At 37.2% G+C, this 23063-nt stretch overlaps 3 protein-coding genes across 3 annotated transcripts; 1 reads left to right on the top strand and 2 right to left on the bottom strand.

Annotated features, from left to right (window-relative positions):
• Positions 1-65: 65 nt before the first annotated feature.
• On the bottom strand, positions 66-4127 carry tmem59 (transmembrane protein 59). The gene is made up of 8 exons (XM_028020812.1): positions 3902-4127; positions 3602-3707; positions 2842-2936; positions 2612-2764; positions 2448-2520; positions 1454-1577; positions 1244-1361; positions 66-756 (listed from the first exon to the last, which is right to left on the bottom strand). Exons 1-8 carry the CDS (start codon positions 4055-4057, stop codon positions 604-606), a joined length of 978 nt encoding a protein of 325 aa, XP_027876613.1. The 5' UTR covers positions 4058-4127; the 3' UTR covers positions 66-603.
• Positions 4128-4368: 241 nt separating this feature from the next.
• Positions 4369-7178, top strand: tceanc2 (transcription elongation factor A (SII) N-terminal and central domain containing 2). Its single transcript, XM_028020813.1, has 4 exons — positions 4369-4731; positions 4819-4960; positions 5765-5958; positions 6656-7178. The coding sequence occupies exons 1-4, from the start codon at positions 4633-4635 to the stop codon at positions 6842-6844; spliced, it is 624 nt and encodes a 207-aa protein (XP_027876614.1). The 5' UTR covers positions 4369-4632; the 3' UTR covers positions 6845-7178.
• Positions 7179-7191: 13 nt separating this feature from the next.
• cdcp2 (CUB domain containing protein 2) lies at positions 7192-15776 on the bottom strand. Its single transcript, XM_028020380.1, has 6 exons — positions 15710-15776; positions 15122-15469; positions 11535-11876; positions 10048-10401; positions 9641-9819; positions 7192-9090 (listed from the first exon to the last, which is right to left on the bottom strand). Exons 1-6 carry the CDS (start codon positions 15774-15776, stop codon positions 8785-8787), a joined length of 1596 nt encoding a protein of 531 aa, XP_027876181.1. The 3' UTR covers positions 7192-8784.
• Positions 15777-23063: the final 7287 nt, after the last annotated feature.

The following is a 23063-nucleotide window of genomic DNA, read 5'->3' as shown; positions in this document are numbered from 1 at the left end:
CATGTTTTCTCTTCCCTAATTTACCAAAGGGTTAAGCAAAATATCATGACTCCAACTCAACAATATCACAGTTGTATATTTTATTTGTATTTATTACCAAGGAAACAAACAGTAGAGCAGGAAAGACTTAACTGCATGTACCATTTCATTTAATAAGCACAGACTCTTACTGTAAAATGGATCAGGATAATGCAGCAATACAAACATTAACAAAGGGGGAGTCGGCAGTATCCACACAATCTGTTTTACCAAGCATTGTGGATTCGGGTAAAAACTTGCATCACTTCAAGTCAGTTCATTACATTCAATAAAAACACAGAACTAATGCACACTTGCAGGAAAATCCCCACCCCCCTAAAACATGTTATTCCTTTATTACCCTCATTATACTTTGAGACAATTATACCAATATACAGAAAAAAGTTTCAATTACCCAAATGTCAGGTTTAAATAAAGCAGGGACAAACCAGTTAAAAGTAAATGATCTGAAAGTTCTGCTGAGATCACAACCAGCTTAGGCCTTAAATTGGAGATTAAAGAAAAAAAACCCCAGAATACCAATGATCAATAGGAAAGTTTCCTTTAGGAGGGCAGTCTTGTTTTCTAGATGTTGGACTGTCCCAGGTTCACCTTGGAAGGAAGTGGCCCCGCCTCTTCCTCTGTCCCTTTGGAGGTGATGATAATCAGAGAGGATGCTGGGTAAGGAGTCAGTTTCTGCTCTTTGATGTAGTCCTTGTCCCCATAGATGCTCAGTTTCTATAGGAAGAGGAAAATAAAACAGTCTTTATGTATTCAGTTTGCATGGTAAGCTAGTCAGAATAGCTGCAGGTTTTACAAAGACATCTCGACATGTAGACATACTCCTTAAACCTATTTCACATTTTGTTATGTAGACTGATGTTTATTACTTTAAAAGGACAAAATGTGAACTGTTTAAGGGGTATAAATACATTTGCAAGGCAACGTACATGTTTTTAAGTAATGTGTCACAGAAACATTTAAGTAGTAAATATAAGCCCATAATTTACAGTAACACCTGAATGTTGAACTGCTCTTGAGTACTGTAGGTTTTACTTCATGTTCGTCTTCAAATGTTTCCAGAAGACAGTTTTTTGTTAACAGTTTGATGTTCCAGAAAACCTTCAGGTTTCTGGAACCTTTTAAAAAGAAAATGGCCGCAACAGGTCTCAAGGTTAGACAAATAACCTAGAAACCACGGCAAAGAAAATAACCCAGGGCTTACCTCAGCCGGTACATATTGATCCACAGCAGTTGCCACAGTAGCACAGCAGATCCAGATCAGGACCAATACAGACAGTATTAAAGTAGTTGTTAGAATCCACCCAGGCAGCCAGGGATTCCTGTGGAGAAAATTACAGTTGGTCTGTGTAGCTGTGCAGTATGCGGAACCGTGGTGTTACTAAAGTTGCTCAGGCAACAGAAATGTGCAAACCTTGACAGGCAGCTGAAAAGATTGTAGCCGTCGTCATAGCTGCGCTCACCACTCAGCTCTCTGTCTCTTTCTTGGATTAAAGTCCGATGGTATTCTTTGTAAATAGGACTGCTCAGCCGGGGTACTTTCATAAAAAAAAATAAAAAAAGACAATTACAAAAATAAGGGATGCACCTTTATGTTTCATCTTTACAGTTCCTTTGCTGCATTTCCAAATCATGGTTGCTTTCCAGGCAGATTCTCAAGTTATAAATTAATTCAGATATTTTACATGAAATTGAGGTCAAGGACATTAGAATGAGATTTTAAGATACACTGTGTTAGCTTGCTAAATATTGTCATGTTGTATCAAAAGTTTAATAATAAGAATCTGACCCAAGATGTAGCCATTTGATGAAATGAGGCAGGTTGAGATGTGAAACAACAACCAAAACCTGAGAATGCTGCATCAGCTGTTTAAAGCTGTAGCATCATGATTGGGTGGGGGCAGTGTTATGGGTTCCAGAGATAAATATTAAGGACCTAAAATTTGCAATAACTTTTTGTACTACATTTTGCAATAAGTAGAAAACATACAAAAAGAAAAAACACTTTTGTAGTGTTAGAAACTTTTTTTAAAAACATTTCTTGATTGTCTCAGAAGAAAAAAATCTTTAAATAGCAAAAAGCAGTAATTCTACCCAGACTGTCAGCTGAATTTTAGACACAGTTTGGTGTTCTTAGAAGGAAGGAAAAAATTATCACAAAACTGTTGTTGGGATGGGAAAAGCATGCTAAATGTTAAGCTCTGGGCGGCCCAGAATTCAACTGTTAAAGTATAAATTATGCTTCAGTACCATGTCTGTGTCAGGATAACAAACATTTAACAAGATCCAAAACTGGACACAAAATGTTTGACATACATGTGGATGGTGAGCCTACATGTCACAATATTTTTACATTTGTTCTAAATTGAAGACCATTGCATAAAAAGAATAAAATTTTATGTGCTTACAGCTTTTCTGAGGCTCCTCCTTTGAATCTTTATCCAGTTCAATTTGGGAGAAAATCCTAATCTGTGGTTCAGACTGAGAAGCAGAGGAGATAACTGGATTTTTGAAACTTATTGTATAGAATGGCCTACCACTGTCAGGTCTTTAGACCTAATCAGAGCAATACCTGGAAAATAACAACTTTTCCATCATCAGCTTGAAGGTAGAACGTCCAGGTGGAAGTGATGAAGCTGTGGGCTTGACTCATTACGTCATCCCAAAATCCTCTGACCAAAGTCAGGGGATACAGAAGATGAATCCTAGGCATCATGGCCTCCAACTGTTTAGAAAACAGAGACACTGAGCATGCCATTATTTCTTGAGAGAAATTCTGCATTGATCCAACTACCGGTATACCTGATCCTGACGCTGCTCAGCAAATGGAAGCTGATTGTGACAGCCCATGTTGCACGCATACTGCTCATCAGGCTGGGTGTAGGCTTCCCGACAGGCTGCATGAGTTTGGAGTAACAGACAGCAAGACAGGTTTAGAAGAATGCAACATAATGTATCTCTTGATACATTTTGTTATGCAAGGTGCCTGCTCATATTTCATGTCCAACCTCTAAACTTTTCCTGATTAAAACTTTTCTGAATTTTGAAGTACATTTTTTGTCATCAATATGATGAATCAACCAAAAGTGTCAATATTTTGTATTACAACCACAAACTTCAATGTATTTGAGATTTTATATGATGGGAGATCACACACAAGTAGTGCATCATGGTGAAGTGGAAGTTTTTATTTTTAAATAGAAATTCTTAAAGTGTGTTGTGATATTTATTATGTTTTATGAAAACGATGTATCCATTTAGTTTCACTTCACACTTATGCACTACTTTATGTAGGTCTAAAATCCCAATAAAACACATTAAAGTTTGTATTTTCAACGTGAAAACAAAGGGGGTGGACGTACTGAGTATGTACAGTCAATTACGTTTACACAATGACAGCAGGTGCACAGTATTTTTCTAAATTTATTTGGACCAAAAAACTACTCAAATGCGACTCGATGTATGTGTGTCAGGTGGAGCTTTCAATACATTTGGTGCTGACCAGTCTCATTATACGGGCCTGAACCTTGTGGATGGAAGATGAAAGTTTGCATATACTTACTTGATTCACATTCACTTCTGGTCTGATTTAAATCGTCGCTGTCACGGACAAAATGACAAATGGAGAACAGACGACAGCCTCGCTGGCAGGCGTACAGTTCCTCCTCCTGAAAACAAAAACAAACCAAAAGGACCAGTTGAATACCTCTGCGAAAAATGACGCACTTTTCGACGATTTATATACAACAATGCATCAAACAATATAAATGCACTTAAATGAATAAACCTAAATGATCTTCTCTAGCTAAATTGCATAACGTTAGCGCAAGCTAGCTGACATAATCAAGATAAAAGCACTCACCCGTGGATAGGTGTGCAAACTGTATGTCATTCCGCAGGACTTGTGGCAGGACGCTGTGCTTCCCAGAACGCTGTCAAACACGTCTGAAGACGCCAATGTGCAAGCAAGTAGGACATTTAGTCCCAAAATACTACCAACGAAAGAAAAGGTTCCCATTTTGCCTGTGCAAATCCAAACAAACAACTCCACTCCTCTTCCCCATCCACCCTAAGCGGAACTGTAAATCTCGCGAGACTTTATAGCTTTAAGGTTTAACTTTAAGGTTGCGTTTAAGGACTCCGAAATAAGTGTTCATATTTTTAACAGCGGTAATTTATACACAATTTCTACCTAGAGATGTAATGTGAACTGCATTTTATTGTTTATGTAATTTTATTTTCTGTTACGTTTTATCTCATACATATTTGACATTTTTTTCAAAAATATATTTTTTCTATTATTTTAACCAAGAGACATTTTTTCCTCAAGTACTTGAAGGTAACATAATTTCTGCTACAAACAGGCTTCCGTCGGTATTTTAACTTCATTATTGACATTATCTTCCCACACGTAAACATGGTTAGAGAGTGCAGACAACTGGCATGATCAAATTTAGAAAATCTCTCTTTTAATATTAATTGCAAATTATTTATATAGTTTTTTTATCTAGCAAACCGTATCCGTTAGCAGTGGTTAGCCTACTTCAGCTAACGCTAACAAGCTGTAGTTGAAGAAACGTACTTTATTTGAAGATGGACAAGTTTGTCGTTCGGCTTCCCAAGGGAGAAACACCCAAACAACCGAAGAGCGACGAGAGAGTTTACAAACAAGCTACAATTGAGTCTCTACGGGTGAGAAATTAAGCGTAGTGTGAATAAAAACAACATACGTCTCTACATTTAAAACTGATGATATGCCATTCATACTGTTTCTTCTAGAGGGTAGTTGTGATTGAGGACATCCTACGTTACAAGTCGACGCTAGAGCTGCCAGATCAGAGCAAGGAGAACTTGATGAACACCCTGACTGAGCTGAGCAAGAAGATGCCATCCGAGGAAGTGCTCAGATCCACTAAAATAGGTACATACAGGAGAAACCTTTAAGTCATAATTTTCTGCTTTTTGCTGGTTTGATATACCACACAAAACAGGTTTGTTATTAAACGGTCAAAACAAAAACAAGATAATTAATTTTGGCTCTAATGCACTGGTCCTTTTCTATTACTATATTAAAAAAATATAGCCCAAAGTTATGCAGTCATGTTATAAGTAATCAATCTAATGTTGTTGGCCAAATCTGGCAGCCTAAGCAGAAAAGGCCAGACTTCCCTCTCCCCAAGGCGTTCCCAGTCCAGCTGAGAAACATATAATCCCTTCAGCGACTCATGGGTCCTTCTTTGAGGATCTTGGGAAACATGCAAATTCATTGCAGAAAGACCCCAGAAAGGGATTTGAACACTCTTGCTGCAAGTTGATGCTTTGACCATCCTTAAGTGGTGCCATTTGCTAACTATTTAAACCATTTTGATTATGCTTGAAAGAAACAATAAAGGAAAAAGAATCTAGTGGGCTAATTAGTGTGAAAAACTTTGATTAATTGCCAGTTATTTTTTGTGTTTATTCAGCTTGTCTAATATTTAAAGTTGTTTAAGAATATGAAACATTTAAGTAAGATGAAAAAGTAAAAGCAGAAGATATCTGTAGAGGTTAAAATACATTTGTGCTGCACTTTTAGCAGATTTACCATACGTCTTCTTTTTGGAGAAAGTTCAAAACTCGGTCTGCTTAAATATTACTTACTGTTTAATAGTGAAAGTCCAGTTTGTCACAAGCTTATTGCTTACAAACTTGAGGTTAAATAAATCCTTCTGGGTTTTTTTTCTAGGTCACACTGTCAACAAAATACGGAAGCATCCAGACCCTGAGGTGAGTTCTTTGGCAACAAAAGTTTACACTGACTGGAGGACTTTCATTGAGGAGAATTCAAATAAGCCGTCTATTGAAGTGCGCTCCGACAAACAGTCTGAAGGGCTCAGGAGCAACGCTAGGAGACTGCTGTCTGAAGCACTGGAGGTCAAGGTGAGAAACAGGACAATGGCATTTCACACGTTTGCCATCTTTTTGGGTATCTGCTTTGGCTGCATGGCATAGTAATCATAAACCCACAAAAACCAATTCTGCTTTAAAACAAGACTGCACATTTTTAAATAGTCTTCTTCAGGACTCCAAGCCCATAAAGAAATTAGATTTTTATCACTAAACTGCACAGAGTACATGCACTTTATTAAATAATTGTGAATTTATTGATATTTATTTATGCTTTCATGGAATAAATGGTGGAGTAAAACATGTAAATTGCAATTTTGACAATACAGACAGATTTAAATGGATTTCAGACATAATAATTTGGATTTATCATGATCATTAAGTGATAAATGCAGGTAAGAATAAGAAATCTTTCACAAAAACAATAAAACATTGGATAGATTATAATCCTTACAGGCCTCTTGTTTGTTTCATTTCATTATACTTCTTGGAGATTTAGTAGGAACTATTGAGACTCTCACCAAATGCTGTACTTTTTAGTTGAAATTGTAACAAAATTGAGCTATTTGTTAAAATCGGTTTTGTTGGTTTCATATTCTGTGATCATCGTCTTTTTATTATTTGCTGGTTTATTTCCTAACACTTTGGTCAGTTTGTATTTCATTCCTACAGATTGTTGAACTAAATGAATTGAAAAGTATTTTTGTCTGTTGGTCTATATGTGATACAGGAGGACTCTAATCTGATAGACAACATAGAGAGAGAAGTTTTTCACCAGAGCTCCCGGTTAGTCAGCAGCTCATACAGACGGACAATCAGGGCGCTGGTGTTCGGCTTCAAACACAACCCTGACGTCAGGAGTGAAGTAAAGGACGGCAAAATATCAGTCAGCCAGCTGGTTTCTAAATACAAAAAATAAGTGAATACATGTTGGACTGTGACTCGGACCTCTTATGGAAGAAATTTTAATACCTGTGAATTTTTTAAAATTAATTTTTAGTCTTTAATTGTGTTCTCTGTTGGCTGAGAAAATACAAAACATTCTTGTATTTTGAGGCACATCAGTTTATGTACACTGTTTTAAGAGTGAATGCTCTAATGTTTTTTTAATATTTAAAGCATACCTCCACTTACACGATACTGTACCATATGTCATTAATTTTGTTTTAAAACTGAATGAAAAAAATGTCAATTAAATACAAAATTCAATGATAAAATTTGGATTGTAAATATACATGTTTCATAATTTTGAATATTTTGGGGGGGTTTTTTAGTGTTGTCATAGAGGTTTTTGCAGTAAAGGTTTATTCACCAATTATTTAGCACAGGGGTGCCCAAATGTAGTCCTTGACGGCTATCCTACAACTTTTATATACATCCCTTCTCAAACACACCTGAATTAAATGAATGGCTCATTAAGGGGCATATGCAGAGCAGAATAACCGAATATGAGGTATTTCAGTCATTTGAGTCAGGTGTGAGAATGAATGCATCTTAAAGTTGCAGGATAGTAGCTCTTGACTTGGTCACCGCTAGTGTAGCACATTAACAACGCTGCAACTCTACTTCTGGAAGATAAATTGTGCCTAACAGTAGTGACCCTTTATACGAGTTCAATAAGTTTCCCAAAGACACTTTATCATGACAAGTGGAGAAGAACAGATCAAACTTCTTGGTGGATTCACCTCTTGCCAGTTTAACTTTGTCTGAAAATTAAAAATCTTGAAAATAACAAAGAAAACAAAAACACTGTGGCTCAAACACACACACACACACACACCCCTGCTAAAATAAGGTGTGAAAATAGGACTGTAATAAATAATTACAGAATATATCATTTTCTAACATGATATATTTTGTGCCATTCAGTTGGATAAACAAATTTATCAGAGGGGAAAACACACACAGTAAAAAAGCTGGTTGCATAAATGCCCTTTAACCAGTATTTTTTGCTAAGCCACCTTTTGATTTAGTTTCAGCATTTAATCTTGAGTTCAGTTGGTTTGCAAGACCTTAGTATGAAAGTTTACAATCTCCTCAAACCTTGTGGAAAAATGTGTCAAGCTAAACAAAGTGTGAACCTGAACTTTTGGAAAGGCCTGACTGGGCAAGATCTCTGTGATTCACTGTACCAGAATAATTAAAAAGTAGTTAGTAAAATGTCTTCTCAGACTTTTTTTGGCTATTATTACAATGTCTTACACATGCAAAATAGACAATGTTTTATATTGTATTTAATAGCAAAACATTTTCATAACACCTTACAAAAACAAAAATAAACTAAAAACATCATATTTTCATCCCCCAAAGTACTCCTACAAAACCATCTAATGTTTTACAATGTCTAAGTCAGAAAGTAGCTACAAAAATTGTCTTCAGAGTTATCACACTGCTAAAATATGATACACATAGTTCAACAACCACATTTTATAAATTAACTAGTTAGCTTCTAGAAAGCCACATTAAATATTTGGTTGCCAAAGCACTTAAGTAGCATCCCCAGCACAACGTGAATCACATTCATTGATGCAAGATGTATAGAAAACCTCACATAGCTGGCAATTCCTTTATGTAAATTTGAAAAATTTATGTACAAAACAATCAAAAGTACAAAATGTTTGTAAATTAATCTGCACTGAGTTTGAAGTTAAAATTTTTGTCAGTAGAACTTAGAACTTTTCACATTCAGAAAAGTTTACTGGTGCACATTACCTGCAATGCTTTGCACACTTCTGTGATACTGTATTTAGAGAGCAGTGTCAACATCATAAAATTATGTTTTCTTTTCAATTTTGCATGTTTTTTTTGTATAAAAATTAATTGAGACTAAGAACTTGTTGATGATTTCTGCGTAATTCACTAAAGAAGCACCAACCAAACAATTGCTATCACCATGAGGATGACAGCCAGAACACAGATGCTGATGAAGACAATATCACTCAAGTCATGAGGTTCTGCCTCTGGTTCTGCCACGTATCCGCTGTTGTCGCTTTCCGCCTGCTGGGCCTGCTCCTCCAGCCGTCGCTCCTCCGCAGAAATGATTGACACAGATGCAACCTTCCGTAAGGCGTCGCACTGCACCTTGTATTCCTGCACGTTCTGCTGCTTCCCATCAGAGAAATCAATGTAGAGCTTGTTCACCAGCATGGTGATGTTGCGGTGTTTCTGTGAAGGATTATTAGTCACAAAATGGGTACAAAATAAGTTTAGTCACGTTTTATCAGCTGTATGTTCTATAAATCATGGCACTGGTTTAAAAGGCATTGAATCCTTGGACATGATAAAAAGCTTCATGTTATTCTATGTGTATACACGACCTTTGTGAAATATTTTGGTAATTTATTTGTAAAATATATATTCATAGGGAAAGAGTTACTTGTACTCTACCAACCATGTAATAAACACATTATAATGACAGGAAGAAGTAATCTCTGTCCTGTCCACATGCTAAGAGATGCCTGGTGGGAATGTGGAGAGCAGGGTTTGCAGGGCGAGGGAGTGCCAGGGACCGACTTGTTGGGTCGGGCTTGAAACCCATTGATAACTGGTTGCAGTTGTTACTTTTTTAAGTCTGCTTTTAAATCCACAACACTAAGACTAAAATATTTAACCATTTCATTATATTCCACTTTCTTTTTTACAGATCTTTGTAAAAGTAAATTATTTTTAAACAAGAAATCATTTTATGGTGTAATAGAGTATGGGAGCCAGTTACCTGGCTGGCTGTACCACAGTTAACAAACTGGGCCAGTATTTTATATGAGGTGGTTGTTAGCTGAGCTGTACATGTTGGGTTTCCAAGGTAGATGCTCTCACGGTCCAGCTGAGGTAACGACCGTTGAGGGATCAGGATGGTAAACTCTGATCTGGTGCAGCTAACGTTCACAGGCACCACTGCGGAAAACATATTCAAACATTTCGTGAGCAGAATAGGAATGACATGGAGGAGAGCTGTTTGCTGGGATGAATGTTTAGAATTTAAAGAGCAAATTTAGTTGGGATTAATACTGCAAACAGTGTACTCAGTGGGGAGTACATATCTTTAACCTGCAGTCCCCACAGGATACACTCAATTAATAGTCCCATTAGCTCCTGATAAAAGACAAACACAAACACATTTACCTCCTAGATAAGAAGCGGTGAACCCTCTGTGAGCTTCATTTCTGTCTGTGCTGAGGACAACCAGCAACTTGTTCCCCTTGGAAACGAGGGAAGAAGGCTGCTCCCTGCCGCACCAGCGTCCCATCAGCGTGTCCGCCTGGCTGTCCCCGTCATACATTGACACTGAGTCGTAGTCGCACTCGTCTGACAGACTGTTGCGGCCTTCCAGATCCATGACAGGAAAGAAGAGCTTGATGCGGTACCCGGCTTGCAGGGTGATGCTCCAGTGGCAGTTGATGTTGTTCGGGTAGATGTTGGGGAAATGTGGGCTGCTGAAGTTGCCGCTCACAGTGGATAGAACTTGTTGGCATTCACCTATTTTAAGTAAATTACATTAGTTAGCCATCTTCATTAAGGTTTCTTTTCTGTGTTTACTTCATTACTTCCTTTCAAGGATGCTATTTAAAACAGTCTTAAAATTAAAAGCTAAAGTTTATAGCAGGTAATTGAAGTTTATGAGGACCCCCCTTTAAGTTTATATGTTTCCAGTTTTGGGAATCTGACTCATTTGTTTACTTGCATTGCACAAACTTAATGAGTAGGTTATGCATTCTAAAGTCTAACTCGTCCACATGGAATCCAGCAGCAAGTAGTTAAAGCTCAAGGGGTAAAAACTGGAGATTGATGTAAGGTTGTATCTGCATCACAGTGCAACCATAATTTTTCATGTAATTTAGCTATCTGAGGAACACAGTACAGATGTGGGAAAAGGTGCTTTGGTCCAGTGAGACAAAAAATAACATTTGGGCCTATGTGCAAAACTCCATGTATGGCATAAAACCAGGAGACACTATTTCCACAGTGAAAGGTGTTGGTGGCAGTATCATGCTGTTGGGAGTATTTGTCTTCTGCTGAGAAAATGAAAATGAAGGTGCTCTGTGTGGAAGAAAGACAGAGTGAAGGTTCACCTTCCATCAACACTAAACATGCAGCCAATGGAATTGTTTTAAATTAAAGCACTTAGGTTAATTTACTTGAATGATTCAACAGCCCAGTCAAAGTACAGCTGTAAATTCAATTGAGAATCTGTGGCAAGGTTTAAAAATCGATGTTCGCAGATGCTCTCCATCAAATCTGACATAACTTGATCTATTTTGCAGAGAAGAATGGGCAAAATAACTTCTGCCGTGACAAACTGGTATTGATCAAAAACTTATAGCTGTAATGGAGACAAAAAATGAAATATTTAAGTCAGACATAACATTTGTGCACATTGTCCATGCCTGTAGATCTACACTCAGCAAAGTCACACTCACATGGGTTCCAGTTTGGACTTTGACAGGACCACTAATGGATTTTCACATTGTTGCATTCGATTTTAATCATCTTTTTAGTCCTTCAAGTGACTTGCTTTAGACATTCAGCATAGCATCATCAGTGAGATTTGTTAACTTGATGCTTTCTTTATTTTTCACTCTACTAACAGTTAGTCTAGAAAATGTTCTTACCTGAGTAATAGTAAGCCTTGAAGCCTCGCCCACCAATATTGAAATCTGACTTGAAGACTACCAGGAGTTGGTTAGCAGTAGTGACTGTGTTGGGGGGTTTATCTGTTCCACAGTATTTGCCGAGATGGCGGTGGGTGACTGTTGGCCCATCGAACAGGGCAACAAAGTCAAAGTTACATCCCTCGTTGTTCTCCAGCTGGAAGTCCAGGAAGACCAAGGTGACAACACTTGTATTGGACACGTGTATTGTCCAGGAACAGTCTGCATTGTTGCTGTACTCCTGAGGGTAGCCTGGGCTGGAAATGACACCTGAAAGTCCAGTCAACACTCCACCACACATGTCTAGCGAGGATAGGAGGCAAAAAGGGAAAATAACTCTTATATGGTAAGAAAAATGCCTTTTAAAAGGAGAAACTTGAAGAACATCGAGCTTATGAAAACAAACTGTATTTTTTCTGTTATATAATAATTTGTTAAACAAAGATAAGGTAAAATAAAAAAGTTGGTAAAAGAATATAAGCAAAACACAAACATATATTTCAAGGCATATAATCCTTGCCGGTGTTTCTGTTTACCATGACTGAATATTGGGTAACCAGAAACCATCACTCAATGTGGATCATGTCATCAAACATCTCCCTTATTTATATACTTAAGCAAGCAAGAATTTGGGAGATTTATACTGCTGTGACCCAAAGCCCATAGCCAAGCTCACAAACACTGGCATCAGGAGCCGTTGGCAAATATCTTTGAGCAGCCCAGTCAGAGAATGGACTTTGATTTAATTGAACATCTCTGTAAAGACAAAGACCTTTGTACTGACTCTTCACATTAAGTCTGACTGAGCCAGACAACATCTCCAGAGAAAAACAGCAGAAAATACCCAAAACAAGAGGCCAAGTTTGTAGAGGCATACAAAAGACTTGAGGAAGTGATTGCTGCTGAAGGTGCTCAGACAAGTATAGACTAAAGGCTGTGAATGCTTACATAGTACACAGTATTTGCTGTTTTCTTTTTTAATTTTCAATAAAATTGCACCAATTTAAACTTTTTTCACTTTGTTGTTATGAGGCACTGTTTTTTAAATTTTGAGGAAAAAAATATTTTGATCCATTTCTGATCAAGGGTTTAAAACTAAAATGCTGAAAAACTAAGGCACGATGAATACTTTCTTTAAATGCAAATTAATTCTAATTCTTATTTTTTTATTCAGCATTTTTCTTGACCTTCTCAGATTTTACCTGTGTGGAGGTAAAATTTCCCTTGTTTATAGTTAAAACCTTCACTTGTTGACACTCTCACACTGATCAAACATTGTAAAAAAAATTGGTTGTTGAAATGTGAAGGATATCTTTTAAAATGCTGTTGTAATCTGAGTAGATTGTTCAATATGGAATAAGAAAAAAGATTTCTGAACACATAAGCAGCATTCGCAGTAAAGATGAAACATTCTTTGGAGGTTTTTCAGTTGAAATGTGAAATGTCAAAGTATCTGAGCAATGTCTCTTCCCAAACATCTTCCATTTGGGAAGAGAGGGAAAAGTTATTTATTCTGGATCTGGTTTTGCGTAGGGTTTTTTTGTTCCGGTCTAGTTTTATTGTAAATTAAATTTTCCATACACTGGTGTTTTCCTTAACCCATTTGCCTGCTTTTGGCCTGTAAAGAAAATAGAATCTGCAGAAATATGTATACCTCTGCGAGTACACAGTTTACAGATGTGCTGGTAGTGGTATTAAAGCAAATCCTTAATGCAATAAGGTTAGTATTAAGTGGATTCTGGTTCTTCAGTGTTGTTGCATTTCCGTTTTGTGTCAAACCAAACTTCCAGCAACAAAAGATCAAAGAACCACTGAAGCACCTTAGGCATATGTCGAAGGCAAAAGAAGTCTAATGTCCAAAGTTGAAAGTTGTGTTTGACTGCTTGCTGATCCACTTTGGCAAGCAATAAACAAAAGTCAGTTCTCCATTGTTTACTTTTGCTTTTCTTGGTCTGGTCAAATATCTTAGGCCCACAAAAATCTCAGGATCTGATTTAAGTCTAAACTTTAACCTTTCCAAAAACGTTTATGTTGATTTTTTTTGCTAAGTACATTATATTAGATTGAATTCTTTACTGTCATTGTAAAACATACAATGAACACATTGGCAGCATAGGAACCTTGCCCTGTTGGAGGATTATCTGCTGTGAATTCTCCAGTTGTCTACTATCTCACTGATGTTTTTCTCCAGAATTGGGTCATTCTCTTTTCATGTGGTTCTTTTTAATCTTTAAAAGTTTTGAAAAATACAGAAACGTGACATGCTGTGATTGTCAATTTTGAAATCTGAAATTTAAAATCCACATTCTCATTTCAAAACTACTCTTTCATCTTTTCCCCAAAGGCTTTCAGAAAATAATAAAGCTTTTTTTGATAGGCTTTATCTGTGAGGAAGAGTCGCCCTTGCTTGAAAGAGATGGGAACCAGCTTTGTACACAATGTCCACAGCACCATCATCATTGTCATAGCAAAATCTCCCTGCCTTTGTCATGAACCTTGGATCTAGGATGAATTTTAAAAGAAACGGGAACTAGAAATATTTTTCTTGAGAACAAATTTGAACTTCAGCAGCGTTTAACCAAAGTTATCAGAATTAATAGTTCAATTAGTGGGTTAGGTTGTTGGAGGCATAAGGGCATGTACTTTGAGACAAATAGCGACTGCCGATTGGTCAATTGCTGAAAAACCCCCCTAAAATGATTGATAGGCAGCGTCAGGCCTATTATTGGCACTGCTTCTATACCCAAAAGAGAAGGCTGTTAATGCTACCCTCTTCAGTAGTGCCAAGACAGTCCCTGTGGTGTGTGCTAAGAGATATTTGGTGTTTGAACCATTAGAATATGCAGCTACAAGCATTATAAGATTATAAGAGGGGGTCTTAAATATTCACGGATTTAATATATTTGCTGGCGATTGTGGTCCCTAACATATGTGAACACTGTGCGTCTATTGTACTCCACTCCCATTTGTTATAATGGCTGACTAGCTTTTTCTGTATTCCTACTGATAGTTTGATGATTTATTCTTGGTGAAGATTCTTTATTATCCTTCTAAAATATACAATAAATACATTTGGCTGAATAGGATCATTGCATGTTGGAGGTTAATTGCTATCACTCTTATCTTTGGCTCCCTCCAAAGATTTTCTAGCAAATAAAGTTGGGACATTGCCTGGGCCACACAAAAAGGTTAAAATTACCCCTTGGGAGGAAAAGCAAGTTGACAAAATTAAAAGATTACTTTAAACCTAAATCTGCCAGGTCTGTATAATTTTGGGCTCAACTAAACCACCCTGCCTTTGAGGTAGTTTGAGGTGAAATTCTTTGACAATAGTCTACAAAGGGCAATATTTTACACACATTAAGAGTAAAAATGTTTAAACTCAATAGAAAACTTTAAAAACAGTCTAAGATTGTTGTATGTGAATTCTAGACTTGCATACAAGGCCAGGATGTTTAGGTACAATTCATGAGTTACAAAATCAGCAGAAGTTTTTCAGAGTTTAGCCTCAATATATCTGTCATATTACATTAAATCTAGCCAGTTACCTTTCCTGTAGCCAACACTGAAGCCCCTGTGGGCCACATGGCGGTCTGAATGGAAAATAATGGACATGACATTCCAAGAAGAGGTGAACTGAGGTGGGGAAATGTCACCACAAAATGTCCCAAGGAGGTTCCCCTCGTCCTCAGATATGCCATTGTATATTTTGATATAGTCGTAAGCACAGCTGGTGTGGTACTCCAGCTCAAAGTGATGAAAGGTGAGGAGGACTGAGGAGCCTTCAGCCACTACAATCAGCCAGGAGCAGTCAATGTTGTAGGGATACAGGCCTGGGAAGTTTGGACTGGAAATGTTACCTGACGGAGCAGAGAGGATGCCTCCACATTTGACACCTAGAAATTTCAAAAGCAATGTTTTATTTTAGCTCAGAGGAAAAGATAGGAAAAGGCTTACTGCTTATCCCTGACTGATATCACTATTTTCTTGCCAGCTGATACAATCCTTGAAATTGTATTACACTCTGACTTTGAACAATGGAGGCCCAGCTTTATCTGTATATATAGCCTCTACAAAATAAAACACTCCTATTAAGTCTAAATAGTATTCCATCAGGATAAAAAATGACAACTCACCTTTTTTAGTATAAGCCCTGTCAACCAACAGTAGTAAATGAATCAGTATAGCCACCCCGAGACTCATATTGTTATTGTGGATTCGGCTTTTCTGAAACCTCGACTGCTTTTCCAGCCGAGACACACAACTGTAATGTCACAGTGCACCGCCTTGAGGTAATAGGACTTTGAAAAATTTATCCATTGCCTGAATGGGGGAACCTGATGCCTATCCACCTACAGGCGGTGCTGTGGCCTCTTTGCTAAATTTTAATGACTGATATCCAATGAGCTCTAGATGCTTGTCAGGACACTGTTTGCAGAGAGGTTATGCATTTTTAATGATGGCAGAGTGCACACAAACACTGTTGGACAACCAGCTGGGAGGGGCCTTGATATAGGCAGAGAAAATGCATTTTATAATAACAAATACTTCTGTCAGAGTTACGTGAAAAATAATAAGAATGTGTGAACTGGGCTAAGATGTTCTTAAAGTGATGGTATTATGTATTTGCCAGGCATTTTATAGCACAATCAAGTATGTTACCTGAAGTTGCTGTAAAAATGTCAAACATAGCTTTAAAAAATGACCTTATTGGATGCCCTGAAAATGGGCTTCTGTCTCTTTAAGAAGGTCCTAGTCTTTCCAACACACTACATTTAGCCCGTCATCATGATATGATAACATCATAGCAATACTCCTCTATTATGCTGTTAACAACTATTCTGAGGTGTGTTGGATTGAGAAGTAGCTTGTATGATGAGCTCAGCAGATGTGTAGTTCCAACAGGTGTTTGCTAATTGTTGCTGTCACTAGTCTGGTGGTGCTGAGAGGAGAAGGCGCAGAGACGGGGTAAGCTTTATGGGAGCAAGTGTTTAGGCACCTCTTTAAACTCTCGCAGGAGATTGAAGGATTTCTCAAACTTGCATGGAAGATCTAAAGCAATACTCCAGGTATGTTTTTGATGAGGGAACAACATTATAACATTATATAAAGTTTAAAAAAGTCGGTTTTACATGATGTTCCCCTCCCCATTTAAACATCAAAAAAAATGTTTCAGATGAGGGAAACAACCACAATAAAGATTAGCCCACACATTTAATCCAGTTTTAATAGTCTGCTTTTATAGCACAACCATAATGAGCTCGTGAAGCTTCCCCACAAACCAATTCAGTTTCTAATGAAAATAGTTTGGAGATGCTGTATTATTGTGCTAATAATACAGCATAATTACAGCTGTGCTTGTGAAAAAGGCGTTTCTTGTTACATAAAGGGTGGCAAAAGTATGCATATCCCTTTAATGTTTTTATATTTTATCAAGTATTTTACTTTGACTTTATATGGTAGATCAATACAAAGCAGTGCACACAGAAAGAATGTGGTTTTTAGAACTTTTCTCAGAAAAATTTATTTCACCAGTCAATACTGTTATTAATGCAGATTCATTAGAGTGTCCCTCCAAGTTTTGCACATGAAGAGAATGTTTGTTTTCCCATTCTCAAACACCTCGTGCTTTATCAGATTAGATGAAGCTCAATTGCATACATCAATTTTCAAGTCTTCCCACAGATTTTAATTGAATCTTGGGTCTGGTCTTTGAAAGGGTCATTGTAGCACATGGATATTATACAAACTATTTCACTTTAGGTATAGACTTGTTGTACTGCTGGAGGGCACACTGCTGCCATAGACTCAGATCTTCTGCAGCCTCCATCACGGGATGCTGGAGATATTATCCTACATCTTTTAGATGCATTTCTGCTCCAAAACACCTGAATCCAATGGTTAAACTCCCTCATCAGTATGCCACTCAGGTCTGCAGAGCGCCTGGCAACGAGCAATTCATTTGATTCATGTGGTTTGTAGAAGGAATTCATCCAAAAGTTGCAGAACTGGACATCCCTTCTCTAACAGATTTCTGTCCAGGACTGCCCTGAATTCAGATCTATTCAACATAACATCAACTCTAATTTTCCAGTCATGCTATAGAAAAGCACCCTATTTTCAGATCATAAACAATGCTCTGTGAGATGTTTCAAGGCCGTTGATTGTACTGGATTTTATTTTAAGGTATCAGAATAAAAAGAAAATAATTTACTTGCATGTAACATTTAACAAAATCTACTTTGGAATTCATGTATAATTTTCTGTCCACAATTATGCACTATTTTTTTTATTTATCACATGCAATCCTAATAAGTACATCAAAATTTGCTTTTGAAATTTGATACAACTCGAAAAGGTCAAAGGGTACAAATATTTTTTAAAGGTACTGCGTGTGAATTATTCCTTGCTTTGATTTTAGCTCTTTATAGGACTCACAGCAGTAAATAAAAAAGGTCATCTCTCAGAAAGAAACCACCCTTTTCAATGCAAATTTTGTTTACATTTTCATTTCTCATTCTAAGAAAAATAATGCAGAGTCTCTCAGATGGATATTTTCCTGTATTTGCCAAATGCCAATTTTATTCCATGACTCACTCCCCCTGTTTGGTAGTCTTATAGCTCAAAAGTGCAGATAGATGTATACAATAACACTGACTGAATGGGGTGGATAACGAACAGGGAGATAAAGCGCTCTTAGTGAAACCATACTCTGCAAATTAATGTTTGCTGTTCAGCAGTGCTGTGAAGGCAGAGCTTTTAGACTGACATCTAATAGCTTTGGTGGGTCTCCTGTAATACTCGCACGAGACTACTAGATGGCGCTGTTGCACCATACCAACAAAATGATGAAGGTGCTGCAGGCTTCCCAAATAGTAATGCCGAGCTCTAAGCTGAAATAAATAAGAATGTGATTAAAATCAGTCAAGTGCTTTTTGCACAGAGGTCTGTAAGACTGAAATGAACTTGCCTTGTCTTTGAATTTTAATTCTGTCCTCTCCTAAAGCTCGTCATTGTTCAAGGATGTGGGTGCTGGGCAATGCTGCAATGTGTTTCAGGAAGATATTGTGCATTTGGAGCAATTTAATCACCTATTAGGAAACGAAAATGCTCAGAAAAACACAAATGAAGGTTGGAAATGCTGGAAATTTCTAGAAGAGGAAAGGGAAACATTTAGCAAGCAACTGATCTGGGATATCTACATTAAGCACATAAAGTAAATGAGGGCAAAAACTTTGTCTTATTAATTACAATTGCTTTGCCAAACAGGGTTTTATGCTGTTTTGCAGGTCTGATGTGTGCTCTGAATGTAAAAGCTGGAGGGCTGCTGTGTATGGCCGGTTTTAATCAAAAGTGTGTGTTGATGTCTTTATGCTTTAGGGAAACTATGTCATTGAATTTATTCCACATCAAGACAGATTAGAATCTCCTTTGAGACTGCAGCATGAGTGCTACTAATATAACATTTCATACAGGTACATTCTACTTGAAGAAAATTATGAGGAAAAGGGATTAAATGAAAACATAGTTTCAAATATTGATACAAATTAGTGAAGAGACAAATTGACTTAGCCTCCCTATCAAAACCTTTTAGCACACAAACAATTTGGATAACAAAATTTGTTCTTCATAAACACCATTGTATAAAATATTATTTGTCTGCAGGTCCATTGATTGTATGACCAGTTCTTTTGTCAAAGTGTGAATGTTAAACATAGCTTGCTTTAGTTTGTGCTACCCACTCAACAGGTAAAATACAAATATTAGCTTAAATGAACAAACCTGTTCTTGAGAGTTAACTGAGATTATTAACACAACTCACAGACATTTAGTCTACATCATTATATAGCATACTTTTATTAGCTTACATTTCTTATTTCATCTTATGAAGGTGTTCAGTGAGGCCTGCAAGTTATTGCTTTTAATTGAAAATGGCTATCCTTTTAATATCTTTCAACCCAAACTGGGTGGCCATTTTGACCAAGATTTTGGTAAGATTTTAATTTTAAAAGCAGCAATTTCAAGATTTTCAAAACTAATACATACCATTTAACAATGTATAACACATTGCCTGTCTGTATTGACCTAATGACCAACTCTTTTGTCAAGGTGTGAATGCTGAACATAGTCAGCAGTAGCATGTGCTAGCTTGCTAGGTAAAATACTACTGTTAATTTGAGTGAACAAACTCGTTTACAAGTGTGAACTAAAATCATTACAACAACTCATTGACATTTACATTACTATAGAGCAAATCTGGTCAAAATGTTAGTTTGTGAAGAACTGATGTCCAACACTGGGTGGCAATTTTCCCACTAATGTTTGGTTAAAATTACCCAACTTCTGTCCTAGCAACTTGAACCCAGTATTTGGATTGGATAAATAATCCAGAGGTTTTTTTTTTATCAACTAGCCTATTTATTAGTTTTATTTTACTTTCTTTTGTTTACTTTTATTTTATGAATGTAGCTCTTATTCTACAACCTTGTGATTCCATTCAATGCTGCCTAACAGCCAGACATGTTTTTTTTCCCTGCAATGCTGGAATTTTGTTAACATTTCTACCTTCTCTATCCCAAGGACGATATTGTTATGTCATTGCACTGCCAATTCAGGGAGCTCAGATTGGATTATGGGCCATAATGAGCTCAGCCTCCTTCTATAGTTATGAGCGTAATGAAATCTGTTATCCGAGTTAAGGAGCAAAGAGGAGAAAGGACAGACTTCCATTGGCAACTGCTGCTGTACTGTCTTCCTTCAGATGAAATAACATTGTTATGGTAGCTTTTCTGTTGGTTATACAAATTGAATCATGGAAAAAGAAACATGCCAGTGTTTGCCAACTGCACTGTGGGATGTTGGTGGGTTAATTAGCTTTCTCGTCTCCCAGTGCAGCAGCTCTTGTCACATTGTGTTTTCTTTATGTTTTCTTGAGCATTTCTGCTAAACTTTTTCTCTTCAAAACAATGTTTCATTACATTTCTCCATGCTGTTTTGAATTTTAGCTAACAGTAATACATTTGCTTGTACTTTTGATAAAACCTCTTGTAGAGAGAAATTTTAGAAGAGAAGAGGAAGAATAATATACATATGTAATGAGGTAAATGAGTTTGAGACAACAAATCCTCAGTAGGGTTATGTAGAGTTGTCAGAAATTAGGGGAAAAGAATAGCAATCAAAACGTGAGCTTTATCTCTTCCTGAAGCAGTTTGATCTACAATACAGACAACATAATAGTATCAGTTATGCAATATTATTTTTGCTAATAAAATGCACAGAAAAGAGCATATTGCACATCCCATAACCTCCCCTCCTGTCTTTGAGATTCTGTAGACATGCATCTATATTATCAGTAAACCTTCCTGATGTTATTGTCATTGTGTTCATTCTTGCATCTGATGTCATCAGTTGTGCTGTCTCCAGGACCAGCATCCCAATGTATCCCAAGCTACAGATTGAGGCAATCTGTAGCTTGTCACTGTTCACAAATTCTAGCTTACGAGTTTGTCTTTTGATTTCTGTTTTGATTTTCTTAACCTTGCTGATTTATACTACATTCATCTAATTTATAGTGTAACAGTAAGATTTATTGTTCTTCTTGCCATATATGTTTACTGTACTTCTAAGGTGAACATTTCTTCTGAAAACTAGACAGGCCCACTCTTACCATTCATACATCTATTGTCTGTACCCACCTATCTTTGCATGGTCACAGGGGGCTGATATTTATCTCCAGTGGTCATTGGGTCAGAGGTCGGGTGCACCCTGGACAGATCGCTAGTCAACTTCTACTATTTACTTTTTGCAATCCACTTCATCCGATCTCCATGCTCTTCTTCACTTCTCGTTCCCTACTCCTGATATCTAAACTCACACATTTTTAGCTACTCTTCTCCTTTCAGCTCCATTCACTCAAACTCATTTCATCTTCCTTCTACTGATTTGCAAACTTTCCAGAGCCTTGCACTGCCTATGCAGGCTCTCTTTAAACTGCTTTCGTCTCAAACTACAGATCACTTTGTAGTTCATAAAGTTTATGGGAATTGTTAGCTAACGTGTTCCGTCAATCTGTCCGTCAATACAGTGGACCCCTGCCTATTTACTGTTGAGTATTTGCGGATTTACCTATTTGCGGATGTTTTTGAATCCAAATTATTTGCAAACAATCCAGCTACATGTGGATTTTTTTTTTTTTTTTTTTACCCCTCCAGGGGGTCTTTTTGTGGGCTCTAGTGTCCCTTATATGATAGTAGGCTGACAGGAAACGGGGAAAGAAGGGGGGAAAGACATGTGGCAAATGTCGTCGGACCCACGACGGCCGCGTCGAGGACTCAAGGCCTCCAAATATGGGTCGCGCTAACCACTACGCCACCACGGCACGCCCGACATGTGGATTTTTTTATTCAGCATAACCAAAATATTCAAAAGAAAATGCAGCTTGGGTAGATAAGTCAGACAGGTATTATGGGTCTTCATGCTACCTGACATACCACTGACTGGCATTACAAAGCATCCAAACCAGGAGTGCTATTAATTTTCCTTGGAGCTGATTGGCTGTCTACCCAAGAGTGGTTAAAAGGAAGAATATAGACATTAGCTTCTGCGGTAAACTTCCACTGTATTAATGCATTTTGAGGGATATTTGTCATGTATTTGACTTTCTCAGACAGTGTGACATTTCCTATCATGGCACCCTGTCAAATGTGTTGTCTAGATCCATAGAGATCGTTTGGAAAACCTGACTTGTCCATCAGTATTTCTTATCATGAAACCATATTGTTGCCTCCTGGTCTTCATCTCTCTTGTTAATCTAGCTTCAGCAAAACTTTCCAATGTCTTCATAGTATTTTTTTAAATAATTATTTTCCTTATGGAGTTAACATAACTCTGTACATTACCCCTATTCATGATAATTGGCACCAGCACACTTCTTTATACCTCGAGGGTCCTCTCATTCTAAAACAATAATAATAGGAATTTAACACAGTAACATTTTAGTTTATTTGCATCTGTTACCATATCCTTCAGTTTGTTACAAGACCAACCAAACCCAATACACAATAGTCTAATGGAAGATCTCTGGCTTGTTAAACCACTTACTGTATGTCTGAATGCATTTTTTTTTTTTTTGTTTTTTTTTGCTGTCCATTAGCAACTAAATTATGTTTTTTACATTCAAATCTGTTATCATCCGTGAAGTCTAAGCTTTCAGGGGACTTCCACTTAAGCTGTTTAAAATGCTGCAATATGGAATCATTATCATAATTTCTGCTTGCAAGGACATTAAACCAGCAACAAAGACTGTTGTTGTTTGTGTAGGTTACATAATGGCTCATGATGAAAATTAGCCTGTACATTGTTTTCTTTTTGGGTTTCCTCATGAGTTATTCATTTGGGAAGTCTATGTCTATGACTCAATGAAATATTATGATTTTTTGGGGAGAAAGTTTGTACTTGTCCTTTTGCTTAAATAAGAACATCTCTAATCAA

Source organism: Xiphophorus couchianus, chromosome 6, assembly GCF_001444195.1.
Source record: "Xiphophorus couchianus chromosome 6, X_couchianus-1.0, whole genome shotgun sequence".
Lineage (NCBI taxonomy): Eukaryota > Metazoa > Chordata > Actinopteri > Cyprinodontiformes > Poeciliidae > Xiphophorus > Xiphophorus couchianus.
The sequence above is the reverse complement of the archived record's forward strand: the minus strand, read 5'-3'. Positions and strand labels throughout refer to the sequence as shown.

Excerpts from the sequence above, each read along its gene's own strand:
- tmem59 (XM_028020812.1), bottom strand. The coding sequence starts at position 4,057 with ATGGGAACCTTTTCTTTCGTTGGTAGTATTTTGGGACTAAATGTCCTA. Across the intron at positions 3,708-3,901 it reads GTTTGCACACCTATCCACGG|GAGGAGGAACTGTACGCCTG; the intron begins GTGAGTGCTTTT and ends TTTTGTTTTCAG. Across the intron at positions 1,578-2,447 it reads GGAGGAGCCTCAGAAAAGCT|TACCCCGGCTGAGCAGTCCT; the intron begins GTAAGCACATAA and ends TTTTTATGAAAG.
- cdcp2 (XM_028020380.1), bottom strand. The coding sequence starts at position 15,776 with ATGAGTCTCGGGGTGGCTATACTGATTCATTTACTACTGTTGGTTGAC. Across the intron at positions 15,470-15,709 it reads CAGGGCTTATACTAAAAAAG|GTGTCAAATGTGGAGGCATC; the intron begins GTGAGTTGTCAT and ends TGAAATTTCTAG. Across the intron at positions 9,091-9,640 it reads ACTGTGGTACAGCCAGCCAG|AAACACCGCAACATCACCAT; the intron begins GTAACTGGCTCC and ends AATCCTTCACAG.
- tceanc2 (XM_028020813.1), top strand. The coding sequence starts at position 4,633 with ATGGACAAGTTTGTCGTTCGGCTTCCCAAGGGAGAAACACCCAAACAA. Across the intron at positions 4,961-5,764 it reads GCTCAGATCCACTAAAATAG|GTCACACTGTCAACAAAATA; the intron begins GTACATACAGGA and ends TTTTTTTTCTAG. Across the intron at positions 5,959-6,655 it reads CTGAAGCACTGGAGGTCAAG|GAGGACTCTAATCTGATAGA; the intron begins GTGAGAAACAGG and ends TATGTGATACAG.